The 19,766-nt window shown below is 42.7% G+C and overlaps 1 protein-coding gene across 1 annotated transcript; it reads left to right on the plus strand.

The window, feature by feature from the left end:
• The first annotated feature begins 17,963 nt into the window (after nt 1-17,963).
• LOC147419956 (uncharacterized) lies at nt 17,964-18,617 on the plus strand. The gene has a single exon (XM_086505863.1). The coding sequence runs from the start codon at nt 17,964-17,966 to the stop codon at nt 18,615-18,617; it is 654 nt and encodes a 217-aa protein (XP_086361989.1).
• The last annotated feature ends 1,149 nt before the right edge of the window (nt 18,618-19,766 follow it).

The following is a 19,766-nucleotide window of genomic DNA, read 5'->3' on the forward strand; positions in this document are numbered from 1 at the left end:
AAGAATAAATACCTAAAAGACAAAATAATTAATGGACCACATTGAGCAGTTCACTTGAGATGCCAAAACTCTAACCCTCTCTGTAGCTCACACTGGACATCAAATAGGTGAGACCAATAGTGAGACATCAATAGTGAGACCAAGTCCATGAAGAAGCTACTATGGACAACCTAGTAGAAGTCCTTGGACTACTAGTACACCTCGGATTCGCTACCCTCAACTTTTTTGTACCTTGGAAGAATGCCATCTTGAGCATCTGTTTCCCTTTTAGAAAAATTGAACTGTAGACCACAATACGTCCAAGAATTCTCATCTCGTGAACTATGAAAACATCACATCAAAATATGGTACTCCCAAGATAATGAATCGTTGGAAACCATCCTATGCATGATCTAACCCAACAAAAATGAATTGATGCACTCATCCATAGTGTTTTAGGATACGTCTGATTGGTTCCTTGCAGATAATATGTGCCTTAACTACGAGTTCAAACATAGATAACTTGAACTCCAACACAAGGTTCCAAATTAATTATATGGAGCACTGTTTGCTCCTCTCTGCCACTCACAAGCCTCTCTGTGGCTAAAGATGGTGGAAGCACCAATCTCCATGTGACTAGAAGGCGGAAGTCCTTGTTGCCAGTGTAGACTCCACTACACCAATAGCCGCTTTGCTATCCTTCCCCAAGTTACTATCATTTCTTTCCTCCTAATGCTTTCTTTTACCTTTCTCCTTTGTAAAATTTCTATCTTGATTTTGGATCTCAAATCCTTAGCCAAATGATCACGCTTTCCACAATTGTAACAACAGATCTTGGTTCTCTTTCTGGAATCCGAAGAAACAAGCACTTCCTACCTATCTCAAATCTGAAATTTTCCTTGAGTTATCAGCACGGCTTCCTCCTCAATGAGAGAAGAGTTGAGATCATTGAATTCCCGCTTTTCTATGGTGACTAGTGCCGAAGTTTTCTAGACACCATTTCATACGCCTCAGGCAACTTCGTGAGAACCTAAGCAACTAACTAAGTACTCGTCATTGCACTTTTCAGAGCCAATAGTTGATCATAAATAACTGTAGCGTTCAAAAGAAATGATTGCATATAACTTCCTCGTGGAAACTGGATGGAAAATAACTGTCCAAGAAGGGTAATTCCTTGATTCGTAGAATCTTGATCAAACATTCCTACGAGCTTGAACCACATATCGTTGACACTCTTCAACATCTGAATGGTCGAAGAAAAGTCCTTTGTAAGAGATTCCACAATGGATGACATTGCCTTCGTATTAGCCTCATCACATGATTTGAGATATTCTTCATCTTAAAGGTGGGTGTATCTGTTGTTGGGATCCCTTGTGGGATGGGGCTCCGAGTCATCGATAATATTCCATAAGACTTTTCGTAAAACCGGAGTCGCATGATCAAATTTCAATGAGCGTAGTTATTTTCTTTAATTTGTCGATGGCGCTCGAGCAAGGGGGGCCATGTTGAAGTTTCAAGATCTGGAAATGTAGTAATCCTTCATGCACTCCAAGGGTGGCCACACTAACCAAGCCGCAAGATATCCAAGCTTGTCCACTCCTCTACTGGTCCCAAGTGGCTCCGCAAATTCCGCTATCCCTCTATTGAGCTCCACACTCCACTTCTCTCGATCTGCCACAAAGCCCTTCAGTAATGGCTGGAAGGTTAGCATGAAGTCGCTCCTCAAGTAAACAATCCTCTCCAAAGATTCCGCTCCAAGATAATCCACAACCATACCAACAAATCCCACCTTGTTGCCCTAGCATTCCCACAACGTTTTAAAATGCTGGGTTGGGGAGTGATGGGTGCTTGTTGTTGAAAAAAGAAGGAAGGCCGCCAAAGGCAGTGTTCTGCACGCTCTGGTGTCTAAAAACGCAAGCTAGGAGAGAAACAATGGCATCGCTAAGGGATAGAGAGATGCGCGTTTGAGAACGCCATGGGTAGCGGGTGTCGCCACTAGTGCTTCAGAGCTTTGAATTGCAAAACGCTAGGGTAATAGGCGTCAATTGGGTAGTATTTTGGAACGCTGGGGACAGCAAGGAGAGAGATTGATTCCGACGACGACATGATCTTCTCAAGCACTCTTTGCAAATCCTCCTCCACCAAAGATCTTCAAGCACGGAGCTCCACCAAGGGCTCTGATACCATGTCAAAGTCGTCGATGCGGAAGTGTAGAGACCAGAGAGAGAGAGAGAGAGAGAGAGAGAGAGAGAGAGAGAGAGAGAGAGAGAGAGAGAGAGTCCTGAACCAATCAACCTTGGCAATGAATAACTGAATGTGTAATACAATGGAGGCAAGGGATTTCATATATAGCAATCTCAGTAAATTGCCCTACATGTAAAATATATACCTAAAAGCCAAAATAAATAATGGAACCACATTGGGAAGTTCACTTGAGATGCCGAAACTCTAACAATTACCATCACTCTAGCCCACTTTGTACTCATTTGTATATTACATATGTTTTGCTACTTCCATTAGTGTTAATCTTTCTCTCTCTAACCTCTCGTGTAATTAGCATACTAATCACCTTTGTATATTACATATGATTTTCTACTACCATTAGTGTTAATATTTCTCTCTCTAATCTCTCGTGTAATTAGCATACTAATCACATTATAAAGGGTTCAATAGCATTTCCTCCATAATTCCATTCCCTTTCATATGGTATCACAACCGATGGTTCATACCTAGGCGTATCAATTCCAATTTTCATTAGTATTGTAGATTGATAATAACCATACACTTTAATCACCACTTGGGCATGAGCATGCTCCACTACCCTTTGGTGATTAGGTGAGGAGACGATCTCACTTTGCATTTTAGATTACAATTAGTATGTGTGTTTCATTGCATTTGCATTTCTTGATTGCATTCAGTGATTGATTTGCACGATTTTGATCTCCTAATTACTTGCTACTTGAGCCTCAAATTATTGCATAGATTGTGTGTGACAGAAGGTCCCGCCAAAATATTTCTGACAACTATTTGCTTGCTCCAATTGGATCCCACAAAGACGACTAATTGGTGGATTAAATTGCAAGATTGGTACATTTCTTGCTCTCTAAAGTTTCTGTCGTGCAACATGTGGGGCTTGTGTGTGTGTGTGTGTTACATGAAGCCTCGAGCATTAAATTCCATTTAGTTTTTTTAAGAGTCCCCCTTTGTAGGAGGCTAACAAAGGTCATGGACTATGGTGGGAATCTCACCACACAAGGCCTATTCAATAGAGCTCAAAAGAGCACTCAAGCGCATTCAACCCTCAGCTCCTCGCGCCATGACACTTGCAACAAACAGTAGAAACTTTTTTATGCCCTTGGCATGAGAGGTACAATGCAACTCTCAGGGGATGGTACAACTTCATGTGACCAGTTATCCAACCTTGACGCCACAACACTGAGAGCCAATATGTCCCACTTGCACCTTGTCACCTTTGAGCCGCGTCAAAGCAGTTGACGTCAGGAATTGCACAAGGCTTGTGGCCCTCAAGAGTCAATTCACCAGCCTGCTATCGCTCATCAAATTGTGTTGGTCATCACTTGACTAATGCCCGCGTGCTTTCTTTTGTAACTTGTCTACACTATGCTGTTGTAGAAGGCAAGGACAATCCAAGCAGGTGGAAATGCTCATGGAAGTTACTGCTACACTGGAAGTAATTACAACAGTTACTACAGTAGCTCTGTAAGCCTATAAATAGGAGACAATACATTGTATCCGGGGCTTTTTGGACTTTTGGATTACGGGATTTTGCTTCTAGACTTTTAGCTTCATATGATTTTGGCTTTCAACTCTGTAATCACTTACTCCTATAATCAATCAATTGCTTGATAGCTAGGCCATCCCTACTTGCTACCTATAATATTTTCATTGGTTGCATCTTGTCCATAGAGCCAATGATGTAAAGTGCTCCACGTTGTATACATATATAACGATCAAAAGCCCATCTATCAGCCTCAATTCTTCTTGGACAGAGTAGCTGATGTTATTGCAGAAGCGTAAACAATGATGGAGTGGACGTGCTACCATCTTATTTGTATGCCATACATGCATATCAAAAAAATAGATTGATAAGCCCTTGGATTCAATGACATCTCAACCTTGTGAGCTACTGCTATACGTGCCTTGCATGATTACACGGGCATTGATACATCACAGTGCGTCCCTGCCAAACTTAAACTGTGAGCTTATATCCACCTAGTGTTAAATATGTGCCATTGTCCTTGATCTAAATTCAATGAATAGTACCTTGGTATAGAATATAAGCCATGCTTTGTATGAAAGCTGGCAAAGCACTTTGCTCTACACATTAGAGAAATCTTTTGCAAATGAAAGGTTAAATTACAAAAAAAACAACTATAAGTTGAAATGTACTAACCTTGTTGACTCTGTGAGAGTGATTGTCTTCCCTTGAAGTTGACTCGTAGCCTTGTATGCTAAGAAATTTAGAGCTATCAGATGTACCCTACATGCCATCCTGGCTTGGGTCATATCGACTCCAAGAGAAAATTAGATAGACATAGTGCCAAGTTTCCCACAGTCCATATGCTAATAGCATATTCCAAACTTGAGAAACTTCTATGCAATAGGTCCAAGATTGAAGCCTTTCTTTGCATAAATATATGAAAAAGATAAATTATGAGGGAGCATGTGCTGATAGCGAACAACTTCTCATGCTGACAAATACACGTCAATGCAAAATAAAAGCGAGCTTTCGTAATGAAACGGCCTTGCCGAATCATGCAGCTTATTAAGAGCGAGAAAATTGTCTGATATTTAAAGAGAGAAATTGAACTTAAATTTAACTCACATACTATGAGGAGAGCGGGTAGACAGACATGCGAATAACCTCCCAACCATCCTATATATAGGCCCCTGGCCCTCTTCCATATATAGAGCCCTTTACTGCATGTGTGTCTGGCACATTGCCCGGGCCGTGCCCGTCTAGTCCTACCCTTAGCATGACATTACTCCCCCCTTGGAGAAGCGTTTTCGTCCTCGAAAACACAAGTGGTGGTATCTTCATAAGAACATTAATGTTTTCCACCGTGGCATCCCTCATGGATCCAACGGTTCTTTGAATTGGAACCCGGTTCATTGGGAGGTTCAATGAAATCAAGAGTAACATCTTGATTTTCTACATTGTTGTCCCTGTGCAACTGTCTTGGTTAACCGACTCATAATCAAAAGATCCTGAAGGCTCCATTTAGAACTCACTTGAGAATGCTAAACGAGTTATCACAACTAAGAGGTTTTTAAATGCATACCCAGGTTTCAGACTTTCTGAAGGTACTGGAATGTGCAATATAACCTCGGCTCATCGTTCCATGAAAGTACTATGCTGACATACTCATCAGCAGCAACCAAGTCCTTGACTTGCGGTGGTTTGTTGCCAATAGTCAACCTCATCCAAACTGATGATTAAGGTTGATAACTTGAGAATAACAGACAGAGACTAGAACTAGCCGTAACATGCCTTTCATCATCCAGAAAGGTAGCTGATGTAGTTGTTTCACTTCTTGCTAACGTATGCACTTAGCATATCCTTTAGCGTGCTTTACTAACGTATGCACTTTCCATATCCTTTAGTACTAAATAGAATGCTTGTAAGCTGCCCATCCTACGTGGGATGAATAGCAACAGTAAGAGTGAGGTGCTTTCCCCCAACCACTTACAGACAGTTGCCCACGACTGACGACAAACTATGACTCAATCATTGATTATCCAGCCATATACTCGATATGGAATGGAGACAACCAACTAGGTTGAAAGCAGATTGGAGTTTCAAGTAGCCAATCACGAACACCCATACTCAGCCATCACCTTGTATGGCAGGGTGGAAACTCATACTAAATCTGCAAGAGAGGTGGCACTGGCAGTGCAAAAAATTTGCAGAAACAATAATGTGCATGAATTTTCATGCCGCTCTGAATAAATTTGTGTTAAACACTAGGGCCCATAACACCTAGTGTGCATGCATTTAACACAAACATATCCGAACCGCAATTCCATGACGAGACTTTCCACGGTACGTGCGTGAAAGTCTTGCAACAAATTTGGACCATAATAGAATGTGACAACCCGATCACACCTAGGTACCAACCATGAGACATTCTCATGAATATAGCATATTTGGCAACAAAAGTTGGACCATAACAGAATGTGACAACCCAGTCACACCTAGGTACCAACCATGAGACATTCGCATGTACATAGCATACTTAGCTATATGTAGAAACGACCCTCCGTTAAGGTGGTTTCACAACACTTGTAATTGTAACAAGTTTGTACTTAGTACCCGACAATTTTTGGCCACTGAAATTGCTCCTGATACTGTGTGCTTAATATGGTCGAACCAATGGATGCGACCAGCACCTAGGGACTTCGTCGCGACACATTGGTAAAAAGTTGGCGCCAGTGTCAGTCCAAGAGACTCATATTCTCCACATGTGGAATATGTCTCAAACAAGGATATCAAGAAAAGTGACATCCATCAAGTACGAGCTGGTACTTGTGTGTGGAGGTAACTGTAAACACTCTGCGACAAGAGTGAGAGGGACCCTCATTATCATGCTCCACACTGGCTAAACTGAACTCCTTGAGTTCGGAGACCATGTTGTATCCCATGTGACAACATGTGCCAAATCGAACCCTACAACTAGGTTCGTAACAGCATAAGGTATAGTGGATGCTACGGTCCAAAATACTCTGTTCCAACATGCCCTTGGCATGGCTTTGAAACATTCAGGCGTATTTATACGACTTGCATTGGAAACCATGGGTGTTGCTTGCGCAATCCAACCCCTTTGGTTAACATCTACGTAGTCAAACCCCTTGGTAAGACCGTCTATAGAAACTGCTCAACTAGCAGGCAACGGTAACCAACATAGTTAACCGTGTACATGATGATTGGAATCAAGTCGAAAAGTTAAATTCGTCCGCTACCGTGTGGTAGATTGCGGAATTCTTTCCTCGAAAGTTTAACTGGGAGAGATCAAACTATGATCCTCAATGCCTATGGGGTGATTTAGCAGTCACCCTCCGGGTCGTACCCCAAACAATGTGTCCATAGACACTCCGTAGTGCTATAGAGAGAGCAAGAAATCCACACAAGTGAACTGCCTAGCTCTTGCGGATAGCCATGCCGTCTCAACTGGTTGCTGCATATATACTTCCTTGTAGAGATTAGCTGTTGTGAGTTGAAGATTTATCAAAAACTCAACTTGAGTGTCGCACTAAAAATATGTAGTGCAAAAATGACACTGTAAACATCCTGAATGACAAGACCCTTGCTTGTCCATTAACATCGATGTATACTTCCCTGGGTAGATCTGTTCAGTCTTGAAAACAATCACCCAAAGAATGCCAATAGTTGTGTCTTACCCTTGGCCTGACAATGGCTCTTAGCCTGTGTGGCTCATAGACCTTGTGCAAATTAGTGTTCAATGGACGAACCGATGAAGAATAATTTGAATAGCATCTTAGCCACGTGCTAGCTGAGAGTTAGAGCACCTTGGCTCAGACTGACTCACGAGCAAAACACGTATCAAAAGCTTCTCAGAAGATTTTTTATTTTTCCCTTAAAGAGAGAGAGAACAAGAGAAGAAGAGCATGCTGGGCTGAGGAACTATCCTTAAGTGTTTAGAGTGGGTGCCCAAGCTGTGTGCTCTTACGCATCGTATGCCTGACATGCAACTTATCCTATAAGCATTCCACAGTTTGCTGGTATGACGCTCTCATCGAGGGAGAAACACAAAACTCACTCCGACCCACCTACCTTGTAGGGATCGTGATTGTATGAGTACGACTGAGCTATGGCACTTTGCCCATAAAATAAGTCCTAGATTGAGGTTCCTTTTAGTGTTGTTGTGTGTTAATAGCAACCAACAATCATGTTAAACAATCCTGTGGAACAATCCATCACGTATGTTGTCCTTGACAGAGTTACGAGTGTGATAGCGGAAGCGTAATCCATGATGGGGTGGAGGTGAGTCCACTTGGCTTACATGCCTTGCATGCAAGCTTGTAAGCCCGTGGCTACTATGACGGCCTCAAGCGTGGGAGCCGAAACCAGAAGTGCCTTGCACAACCTGCATTGGTAGTGGGACATCATAACGGGATATCACCACACCTAAAATGGGAGCAAACTGCACGTCATACCAGTTCCCCAAACTTGCGTGCCAATACCCTTGATGCCAAAGCAATGGGCAGTAGCATGGCACGCAGGAGAAGCCTTGCTTCATGTCGAATTATCAAAACACTTTGCTTTACGCGACAAACAACATGTTCCAAAGTAAACATGAAAACATGCAAAACAAACAAATTTAAAATTTGGCTAATCTGGTTATCCTGTTGTAATCGGTTTTCCTGAATTGGTGATGGAGAAACTCGTTCCCATCAGGCTCGTAGCCTATTTTGCTATGAGAGAGAGTGTTGGCGTGTGTATCATATACACCTTTTGTGTATGTAATGAAATAACAATGCAAGCAAATTGGTAAATCCTTCCCTAGTTTGTATGCTCTTAGCATATGCCAAATGTGGGAAGTCTCAATACAAGATGCATAAATTGAAGCTGTGCTTCACATATTTACTTATGAAATTCTTGAGAGCTCATAGCTACTGGATATTCATGTTGACAAATGTATGTCATATCAAAAGAAAGTCGACCTTGTCAATCATTCACAAACAATAGACCTTGTCTACTTGTAAATCTCATTAAGTACTCCTGTCGACGAATCTTACTTACCGCCGATTTCAAGAAACGGTGGCAATTAGTCAGCCATGCCGACCATGTGTGCCGCTGTCGGATGATCAATCATTCCATTGAATTGTGTGAGAACTTCCATGCTCTTACCTCCTAGGTTTGAGTGCCATGGTTCGTGATAATCACCACATGGTGCGGTTGAACGATGTATACGTATGGAAGCCTTGCTTTGCCGCACCCCTAAACTCAGAGGTAAAGAAAGAAAGTCTCTTGCCAGACATTCCTGAAATCGGCCATGCCGATCATCAATCCGGCCATGCAAAACAGCGGTGCAGCAAGATCAATCTTCGGTGCCAACAAGCATTTTGTAAAAAAGATAATGGCATACCTCATGAACGCATTATAGGTAGAGAAACCTTGCTTCTCCGCAAGCCCAAACTCAGGGCTCTTGCTAGTCGCCCTGAAATCGGCCATGCCGATCAACGATGCAACCATGCAAAACAACTGTGTACGCATGAGCCGAAGTAGGCACTGGCCTTGCTGTTGCATCAAATATCAAGTTTAGAAACTCGTTCTGTATAAGTCTGCAAAATAGCATCACATAGGGATTAAGAAAATCCTTGGAAGTACGAAAAGACCAACCTAATGAGCATGGCGTTCGTCTGTGTACGCGGCAAATATATCTGCCATTCTATCAACAATATCATCTTTGCCTAGGAGCTTTGCCCCTACACCAAGCAGAACAACAAGCCGTGCCTGACGAGAATGCTCAGTCGAGTTACTTCTGTTGGATGCCCATCATAGGGAGAAGCTATGCTTCTAATGTAGATTGTTGTGTCCAAGCCGTTAAGGTTATGGCGCTACCAAAACCGTGCCAAGAACCATGACGTCGATGTTGACATCTCCAAGCATGCAGCTGCTCGAGGATACCACGCTAGAATCTCCCTCATGCGTGCTGGGAGAAGATACTGAAAATAGGGGCCTTGCCCGTGGGTAAGTGCCCTTGCATGGTCAAGCTAGGGCACTAAACATAACAAACATAAAAAACTGTTCCTTGCATAGCGGCTGCAGACAACGTGAGCAAGGAAGTAGGCCAAGCAGTCGCTGCAGACCTTCTCCAGGCAAGCTCATGTGACGAAAAACTCTCCAAATTGTAGCGCGAATTCATCAAGCCCTTCTGCATGCAATTGTACACATGTCGAAAAACGCTTTCTTGGTGCACTGGAGCCCCTTCATGCGCAGTCCGCAGCCGGTTTAGACCTTCCTCTTCTCAAATGAAACCGGTTCCTGCCTTGTCGACCTTTCATGACCGCCATGACCCTGTTGAAGTTTGTTACCCGAGCAAGAGCCACAGCCAGGCTCCTCAAGAACGCCATGGAAGAGGTTGCTCGTCCTTTGCATGGTTTCATGCAGCCCACCACAACTTCATCCTTCCTCAAAGCGAGAGAGAGAGAGATCGAGCGAGAAGAAGACCAATCCTTGAGCACACCATAGTCTTGCTCTGAGAGAGAGAGAGAGAGAAAGCGAGAGAGAGACCGAGCTTCCGTGAAAGCCATGCATCGCCATGAACAATCACCATCTCCGTCTTCCCTGCTCCTTCCTCTCCACATTGCTCTTATATCAATGTGAGGATAGCGGGTAGACAAACATGCGAATAACCTCCCAACCATCCTATATATAGGCCCCTGGCCCTCTTCCATATATAGACCACTTTACTGCATGTGTGTCCGGCACATTGCCCGGGCCGTGCCCGTCTAGTCCTACCCTTGGCATGACACATACCGAGTTCTCTTTCAACTTCCTGTGGCACCAGAAGTCGTAGTGTAGCTACGGATGCTAATGTGCTTTCATTATGCTTCATGTATGTATTTTGCTCGCACTCTGGCAAGCTATAAATGCATTGGAGTGACCATGCACCCAATCAGTATACATAGGTACAGAGTCATGCTCGTGACAGACTTGCTTTCCCATAGCATTGAATGGCTTGTCCATTCCTCTACACTATGTTGGAGGCATAAGCTTCAAATGTTGTGAAAGCATTAAGACAACAGTTTTCTACACGAGCCTTGCTCGTGGATAGCCTCATATAGAATCCTACTCCATAGACAAAACATGGTCTATGTATCTTGGTCGTACGGAGCCGTGCTCCAATCTTATGACCCTTCATTGCCGATACACCCAAATGTTACCTTTTGTCCAGACTGAAAGTCGAGATAAATTTTAAAGAAAATTGTGTTTGCCGTTTCTCAACTTTGCATGCCCTACGTGCTATTGGTGATCCTGAGGATCCTCCTACCTCTTGGTTGCTCGCTCGTTTCTTCAATGGGAGAGGCCCCTTGGTGGAGTTAGGGAACCTTAGGGTTCCCATAACCTCAAATAAAAAGAATACAATATAAAGAATTTGTATGCAAGCCATAGCGACAGTGGAGCGAGGAGGAAAAATTCCCGCAGTGGTCGGAAGAGGGCTAGAGAGCTTTTGACCAAGAGAGAAATTATGATGTGCTTCCCCTTGCACTCTAAATGAGCCCAGCAGTTCATGATTTAGTGCAGGTCTCTATGCAATCCCTCCTCATATAAGCGGACTTACTCGCACACTCCCACATCATCTTCTCCACTATCGAGCCCTCCGGCCCTAGCCCTCCGGCCCTCCTAGGAGTAGTTTCTCGCAAGCAGCCCAATTTCATGACGAGAGAAAGAGCTCAAGAGAGAGATATCCTGCGACTGAGAGAGCCATGCGGCCTCCTCCTCCTCCATGGATTTTCTCTACTGAGTCTTCACGAGCCTCTTCACTGCCCAAGCCCGTAGAGAGAGAGAGAGAGAGAGAGAACATGAAACGCCTCGCAATACTTTCCCCTCCTCCATAGCTCCCCTCTCTCTTGAGCTCTGAGACAAATGTAAGGACTGGAGATTAGAGAGTGCTACTTTCCACCCAATCGTGCCCTATGTAGGCCCTGACTTGCTAATAATAGGGACCCCTGTACTGCATGTTCGTCATGGCCCTTGGCCTGCCCAATGTCGTGCCTCTTCGCTTCCATGGTGGAAAAAACAGCAGGGAATGCAAGTTAAGCTTCTTTGAAGCCTATATGTTTATTGAGCAGCGACCAGGGCTTGATAACATGCAAGGTTTGATGCCGCTTTAAAGGGCTAGATGCTATGTTTTTTATGCTAAAAGTGGGTATATGTCTGAGGTGATTAAAAATGGAAGTCTATGGGCTAGCATTGTAGTGATCAAGGTGCTCTACAAGCCTATCTTTGGGCTTATCAATCGGAGCTACGGTGAAGAAGTTATGTCAGTTTTAAGTTTGAGACAATTCGAGATCTGTACTGGATTGGGCAACTGCAGATGAGGGATCAAGAACGAAGTGAATGCACCGGCTTAAATTGCTTAACTTGTGGAGCACGTAGGTCTTTTCAAATCGGTAATTGGAGCTCTGTTTGCCAACATATTGATGATTTAAGTTTTATCGGGGAGCAGTTCCGTATTGGTTTGGTCGCCTCGGTCAGTGTGCGACCTGGGAGTTTTTGGGCTTCAACTTGGGAAGTTTGGGAAAAGATGCCGCACTTGGCAATGCTTGAGTTGAGTTGCATGCCAGATAGCTAATGGAGACATATGCTTTGGAATTTATGTATGTCAAATGAAATGCATGTTCGAAAGCACATAAAGTTTTGATAATCTTTCAGTTAAAAACGATTGTCTGTTGGAGCACACTGGTAACAGGATATGACCATTAAGGCTGTGGCAAGGTTTTTGTGAATAATTTTAACCGAATGCGAAGGGATGCCTCTCTTCAAATGCAATAACCCATACTCGCATCTTGTCAGCTTGTGGCGGTATCCAAAACGTTGACATTGGCAATAAAGCTCACGATGATATTGTCAGTCGAGGGCTGCTGTGAAAGGATGTCGTACGAGGCAATGCCTTGGTGGATGTATAACCAAATGTAGTGTAATGTAGGGAAGCCGCCCACCACCAAGTGCAATTGGCCACTCAAGGCCAATGTCCGCCCAAGGGGGGGGGGGGCTAAAACATTAATGTGTGTGAAGGGGGGAAAAAATAAGGGAAAATGAGAAGGAGAATAGTGTAAGGCAATGAGGACAGCGCAAGTAGGAGGGAGATGCACTCGCAACAGACCCTATGGTGTATGGGCAACACTGATCGTGAAGGAGAAAATGTCAAGCAAGCTGGGGTGACCAGATTTGGCGCAACTCCTGCCGCATTCGGTGCACCTCCATTTGTCAACTGCCACGTCATCACATTTGTTCGTATGCCACATCAATCACGGCACTGCGAATGATGGGCATGAGCAAAAAAAGAAAAGGAGAAGCTAGAGAAGGGGTGGCTTAGGGTGTGCAGAAAAAGGGAGAACGGAAAGGGAAGCGAAGCGAAAGGCAAAGAGGAGCATGGGAAATCTCTCAAGAGCTCTCTCTCTCTCTCTCTCTCTCTCTCTCTCTCTCTCTCTCAACTTGCTTCGCGTTTTGCTCTCTCCCTCTTTGGACTAAGCAAGGCAAGGAATCTCTCTTGCTCACTTGCCATTTATTAAGAGACTCCCTCACCTTCAATGAAAAAAATCTCTATCTTTGCATCGATGGGAGCATCAAAGAACGGTCAAGCGGAGCAAGGGGCTCCCGCTCTCGAGCTCCCTAGCTCTTGACTACGAGAAACCAAGAGCATAACAAGTAAGGGTGGAGGGTAATCGATGAGGATATTGAAGTAGTAGAAGAAGGTTGGCAAGGCCCAAGGGAAGCAGATTAGGAGAGTCGAGGGCAACAGGCCTCCTTATTGCCAGTTTTAAGATCTAATTGCAGGCATAAGCAGGAGATCAGTACTCTTGGTCAAATTTGTGAGGATTAAGCTCCATAACCTTGAGTTTTGTTCTGGTAGTGCTTTTAACGGCAAGAATTGTAATTTGGAAGCAAGCAAGGGAGCAAGAAGTAGGTAAAGAATAGGAAACGGAAGAAGGGGATTGGTAAATTGCTCTTACTCTCCACCAAGTAGGCTATGGGCAATGGAAGTCTCGGCTTCTTCGCACTTGACCTAAGCAGAGCAGCACCAGTTTCTAAGTGCTAATAACAGACGTTCTAAGCAGTAAAGCTTTCAAGGTGTAAACAAGGTTGAATTTTACCGTCTTGGCAGATCTTGAGAGTATTAAGTTGTTATAGAATCGAGATTGCATAGAAGTGCCATTAACGGCCAACATTTGTAATTGAATCCCACTTTGGTTAGACAATAGCAGTTTAAGGCATTATAGGTGTCCATTTTAAGTAATTCAAGAGTCATTTACAGTAATTTGCTTGGTGTCGTGCAGCTTGTCTCTCTTATTTCCCACAACTAGCAACCACGTGCTGACCTAGTTCACCTCGCGAACCCATTATCCTCGACATTTTTGGTGAATTCGACACAAAATTAAGCCGGGCTGGGAAAATTTTACAGAGAAAGATGACTACACCGCAAGACACGATGATGCAACAAATGATGCAACAATTTGTTGCCTACATGCAGCAGCAAACTGTACAACAGGAATTTAATTTGCATGAGCGGATACGGAAATCTCGACAAGCAGTAACACAAAAATTGCAGCGGTTTGAAGGTCAAGATGTTTCAAAATTTTGCCAAGTTTATGAGAAATCCATGGAGGATAATAGGATTGATGATCATGAAACAGTTGAAGGTTTTCACTTGATTGTCGTGCCAGAGCTTAGGACTCAAATTGGGGAGATATCGGTTGCACAAGGACCAAACTGGCAGAAATTTTTTTCCTTGAAGATTCTCAAAAGGTAACTAAGCAATGTTTTATGAAGTGGATCTAGCAGAAAAACAAGGACTTATCTACACGAGAACTGCTACGAGAATTTGAAAAGAAATTTGTGCAGCTATCTATAGGAGAGCAGCGGTCATTGAAACTAGAACGGGTAGAGTTATTCTCCAAGATGTTGGCCCACGTCTTCAAAAGAGCTTGGTGCAACTACTTGGGATTCAACAGGTGAGTTAGGCTTAACATCTGATTGGAAGCTGGTTTCTCAAGCAGCCAACATGATTGTAAAGCGGAAAATGAGGGTGGATAAGCTGATTGTGGTCGATCCCATGGAGACAACAGATGAGGATATTAAGGAAAAGTCAGCCTCTGGGAAACAAAAATTAGATGAGCCTGTTCTTCATGAGCTGATCAAAGGTATACAAGAATTAAATCTAAACTTGAAAGCAATTAAGCTTGAAGGGGTAGTAACCAAGGGTTCCACTTCAGAGCCCAAGCAAGGACCTCCACGCAAAGATTTGGGATAACCAGTGCATGTGGTGTCATAGTAAAAACCATGAGCGCAAAGAATGTGAAGATTTTGATGAAGCTTACAAGAAAAATGTGGTTTTTTGGAAAGACAAGAACATTCATCTCAAAGCAAAAGGTGAGCCACTCCGCTTGAATGTTAGAAGGGGTGGTATGAAGAAGTTAGCGGAAGAAATACAACATAATGTTGCTATGGTAGAAGCAGCTACATATGGGGTGCAAGTATACAATAATGCAGATGATGAACGTCTAAAGGTGATTTGTAACTTTATGCTTTGAAGATTGCAGAGGCAGGCAAGGTGACTCATGGAAAATTATGTCAAGTTGGGAATTGCATTAAGGAAACTACAGGATGGGCAGATCCGGTAGATTCACTTTCCATATATGGATTTATTCCCAAGTATCAAGCTAATGAAGCCATAGGAGAAGAGAAGCAAAAAAGAGATCACGACACTGCAGGAACATCAAAAAGAGCAACCAGATCTAGTAGTAGGCAAGATGAGGGGCATGCTCCCAAACCTACTCCTGAAGTGGTTATGGAAGAGGCATTGAAAGATAAGAAGCAAGGTAAGCCCAAGGGACCTTCTTATCACTTGAAATCTGACATTGAGTTGGCTATAGATCTAAAGAAGGTTTTTGAAGAGCTCATTCTCAATAACAAGGTAGAGCTCACATTGGGTGATATCTTGGAAATTTCCAAGCGTGATTTTCATGAGGAGATAATTGACATCATTAAACAAAAATGACAGATAATAAGTGAGAAGGAACTTGATGTGATTAAAAGCGAAATGATCCATCATATTGAGTCAATCTAGGATTCTTATGAAGAGGCATTTGAAAATGAAAAGTCAAAGCATGTGGTGTTTTCAAATCCAATTATATCTGAGGTAAGGCATGTTCATTTTAATGACAATGGAGATGAGGAAATTGTGCCCAGGTTACTTTTCTAGGACTCATTGGGCCAGAGCAATGACATAAACCATTATGAAGCTTGGGGACAGCGAAGAGCCAGTTTCAGCACTTGTGGACCATGGGTCAAAAATCAATCTTATGGCAAAGAGCTTGCACAAGAAAGGAAAATGGCCTATTGATGTTGATCAAGGTTGGCGGATTCGAGCAGCCAATATGCTTCCAGGGGATCTTTGTGGTGCATGTGCAAATGTTAAGATAACTATGGGGATGTTTGTGATGCACAATTTTTTTTAATACAAGAGCACTCATCCTATCCACTCATAGTGGGCCAACCTTACATTACGGTTGTGCGCATGGAAATAATGGTGTAAGATGATGGCTCGGTCTATGCAAGGATCCAGAGTAGGGATAGTAAAAGGGCAGTTCAGTTTTTGACTGTGTATGTAGATCATGCCAGAAACAAGGATAGCCTACGTGATCATCCATTACTGAAGATACGTAGAGAGTTCAAAGAACACAAGTTTTCACAGGATTTTCTTGGGGTGCCACTATAAAACGGGACTATGATGGTATGGAGGTGGGAAAGCTCTCGCAAAGAGAGACATTCTCTTCGTGATTTTTGGGATTAACATCCGAGGGTTCGGTGTCATACATGAAGTTTAATGAGCTACCTGAATGGGAAAAGCAATATGTGTCAAGTATTCAAAGTAAATTGCAGGGATATGATGTGCTTGAACCGGATGATGTGATTTAGAAATCTTTGAAGAGGTCTCTTATGTGGATACTATGTCAGAAGATCATGCAATACAAGTTACAAAGTGGAACTGACATTGTTAAAGTGCATTCAATGGACATGTATGAAGAACTCGATTTATATGAAGCACTTACACATATAAAGGAGGATTTGGGTGAACCAATTAAGTCTAGATAGAGACACAAAATAAATCTGTTGCAAACAAGGTGAGGCTGGTGGCTACACCTTTGCCAGAAAGAAGTGATGGAGTAATGGAGAAAGCTTCTCACCAGCCTATACTAAGAGATCCAAAGAATATTGGCATAAGTTTATTGAAGGTTGAAGCAACTGAAGATTGGGAGGGAGTATTTCCTTACTAAAGAGGAGATCAAATGCTTTCAAGAGATGCTTGGAAAACATGGTAAAGCCTTTGGTTTTGACCCAAGTGAGATTGGATGTGCAGATCCAAACGTTGTTTCTCCTATGGTTATAATTATTGTTCCTCATATGCCATGGAGTTCACGCCCTATTCCAGTACCCAAAGCTCATTGATTTTCTAAATGAGAAGATAAGGATGGGCACTTTGGAACCATCATGCGCACCATACTCTAATCGGTGATTTACTGTTCCAAAGAAGAATGGTACCTTAAGGTTCATTCAGCATATGCAACCAGTCAATAAGGTAACAATCCGTAATGTGGATACAAGTCCAATTGTAGACGAGTTTGTTGAAGCCTTCGCAGGAAGATCTATCTACTCTATGGATGATCTTTACTCAGGATATGATCAATTTCAGCTTGCTTTGGAGAGCAGGGATCTTACTACAATGTATACACCTCTTGGTTTGGTGAAAATGTGCACTCTACCATAGTGTGCTACTAACTCTGTAGCTTAATGATATGAATAAGGTGCTGAGAGATTTTATTCCTCAAGTTACTAGGCTTTTCATCGATGATTTGCCGATCAAGGGATGTGAAGAAGGGTTCAAAGATGAGGTAAAAGACCAGAGGGAGTGCCGAAAGTTTGTTTCCAAGCATATTGCTGACTATGAGCCATTTTATCTAGGCTTGAAGAAGTTAACTTGACACTTTCAGGGCCAAAATCAATTTTTGGTGCTAAAGAGGTTTTAATTGTGGGGCATATGTGTGACGCGAATGGAAGACAATTGAGTCCGGCTAAAGTTTGAGCTATACAAAAGATGAAAGAAACAAGCACAACTGTTACTGAGATTCAGAGGTTTTTGGGTGCATGTGTATTTTATCGTATTTAGTTGCCACACTTTGCTCATGTTGCAATGGCCATCTGAAAATTGAAAACAATGCTTCTCGAGGCTCCTACCTTGAGAGAGGTTGACTATAAGTGCGAAAGGCCAGTGATCTTAACCATTGACACTAGTCCAACAGGTATCGGGTGGGCTATACGTCAAGATGATGAAGATGGTCACAAGTATGGAGTCCGATTTGGAGCAAAAGTGCTTAATGCTCGTCAAAGAGGTAACCCACAGGTTAAGAGAGAACTTTTGAGTGTTGCTACTGCCCTGAGGTCTGACAAAGAATATTTCATTGGTGCTTCAGTTGTGGTAGAGACAAATTGTTTACCATTGATAGGGATGATTGCAAACTGTACTACTCCAAACATTGCAGTGTTGCAATGGTTAGCCTTTATTAAGTCTCTTAACCCAAAGTTTTGCCACATTGCAAGCATAGATAATCCTGTAGCAGATATGTTTTCAAGGGCCAGATATAAAGATGAAGAGGAGATGCTTACCACTAATGATGATGTGGGCTTAACGTTCTATACCTCTTCTCATTTACATGCAAGATGTGGTACTCATGCTCATGTTTTTGAAGTCTTTTTTGAAGAGATGTTTGATGGAGAATGGCTTTTGATAGGTCGTTACCTCAGCACTCTTACCAGGCATGAGGGATGGAGTGATCAATCATCACTCCAGGATCAAGAAAAAGGATTATAACTACTTTTTAAAGGATGGTCATTTGTGAAAGCAACCAAAGTGTTCAAGAGGGGTACCACAAAGGGTTTTTTGTGAGATAAAGCAACTCAACGGTAGGTGATTAAAGAGTTTCATGAAAGCTTATGGGCTGGACACAGAGGGGAATGGGCAACTTTTGTCAAAATCAAGGACCGTTACTGGAGGAAGGAATGTACAAAGATGTTGTTGAATTTGTGGAGACTTTCTTAGTATGCCAGCAATATTCTAATGTACGGCATCGAGATGGATTACATACTTACCCACTAGTTATGCATTACAAGTGGGTAGTAGATTTGATTACAATGCCAATGGGGGTCTGGCAGATGAGGTATATTGTTCTTGCTAGAGAAGACCTCACAAACCAGGTTGAACTAGGGAGAGCTTTGCGTACAAAGGCTACAAGTGCTGTATGAAAATTTTTGCTTGAAGATGTAATTTTCAAGTATGTATCACTGTGCTGATAGAGGAGAGGTGGATGCAGATTAAGCTCGTGATTTCTTTGCTTGCTTGGGCATCAAATTGGCTCTTACTACGACATACAATCCAGAAGGTAATGGGAAAAGTGAAAGGGGGCATCCACCTGTTGTTAAGGCTTTAACAAAGGCATGCCGAGGACGTATTGGTGATTGGCCTAAGCTGCTAACTTTTGCTATATGGGCTAATCGCACTACGCATAGTTCAGTTACAGGTTATGTGCCATTTGAATTGATGGATGGGCAGAAACCCATTATGCCTACAGAGGAGGCAGTTATGTCTTGGACTATAATGCCATGGGAAGTAGAAATGGCTACATAATATTTTCTTGCTTTACGTATTCGCCAACTTGAGAGGCGTCAAGAAGATATTGAGAAGGTCAGTTACAGGTTATGTGCCATTTGAATTGATGTATGGGCAGAAACCCATTATGCCTACAAAGGAGGCAGTTATGTCTTGGACTATAATGCCGTGGGAAGTAGAAATGGATACAGAATATTTTCTTGCTTTACATATTCTCCAACTTGAGAGGCATCAAGAAGATATTGAGAAGGCCAAAGACAAGCTTAGGAAAGGTTGAAGAATAAAGCAACATTTGATGAGAAGCATAGACTATGTCCATATGCTATCAAAGATGGAGATTGGGTACTCGTTTAG

Source organism: Adiantum capillus-veneris, chromosome 29 (assembly GCF_014529385.1).
Source record: "Adiantum capillus-veneris isolate H3 chromosome 29, ASM1452938v2, whole genome shotgun sequence".
In the NCBI taxonomy this organism is placed as follows: domain Eukaryota; kingdom Viridiplantae; phylum Streptophyta; class Polypodiopsida; order Polypodiales; family Pteridaceae; genus Adiantum; species Adiantum capillus-veneris.

Coding starts and splice junctions, on each gene's coding strand:
- LOC147419956 (XM_086505863.1), top strand. CDS start 17,964: ATGCTTCTCGAGGCTCCTACCTTGAGAGAGGTTGACTATAAGTGCGAA.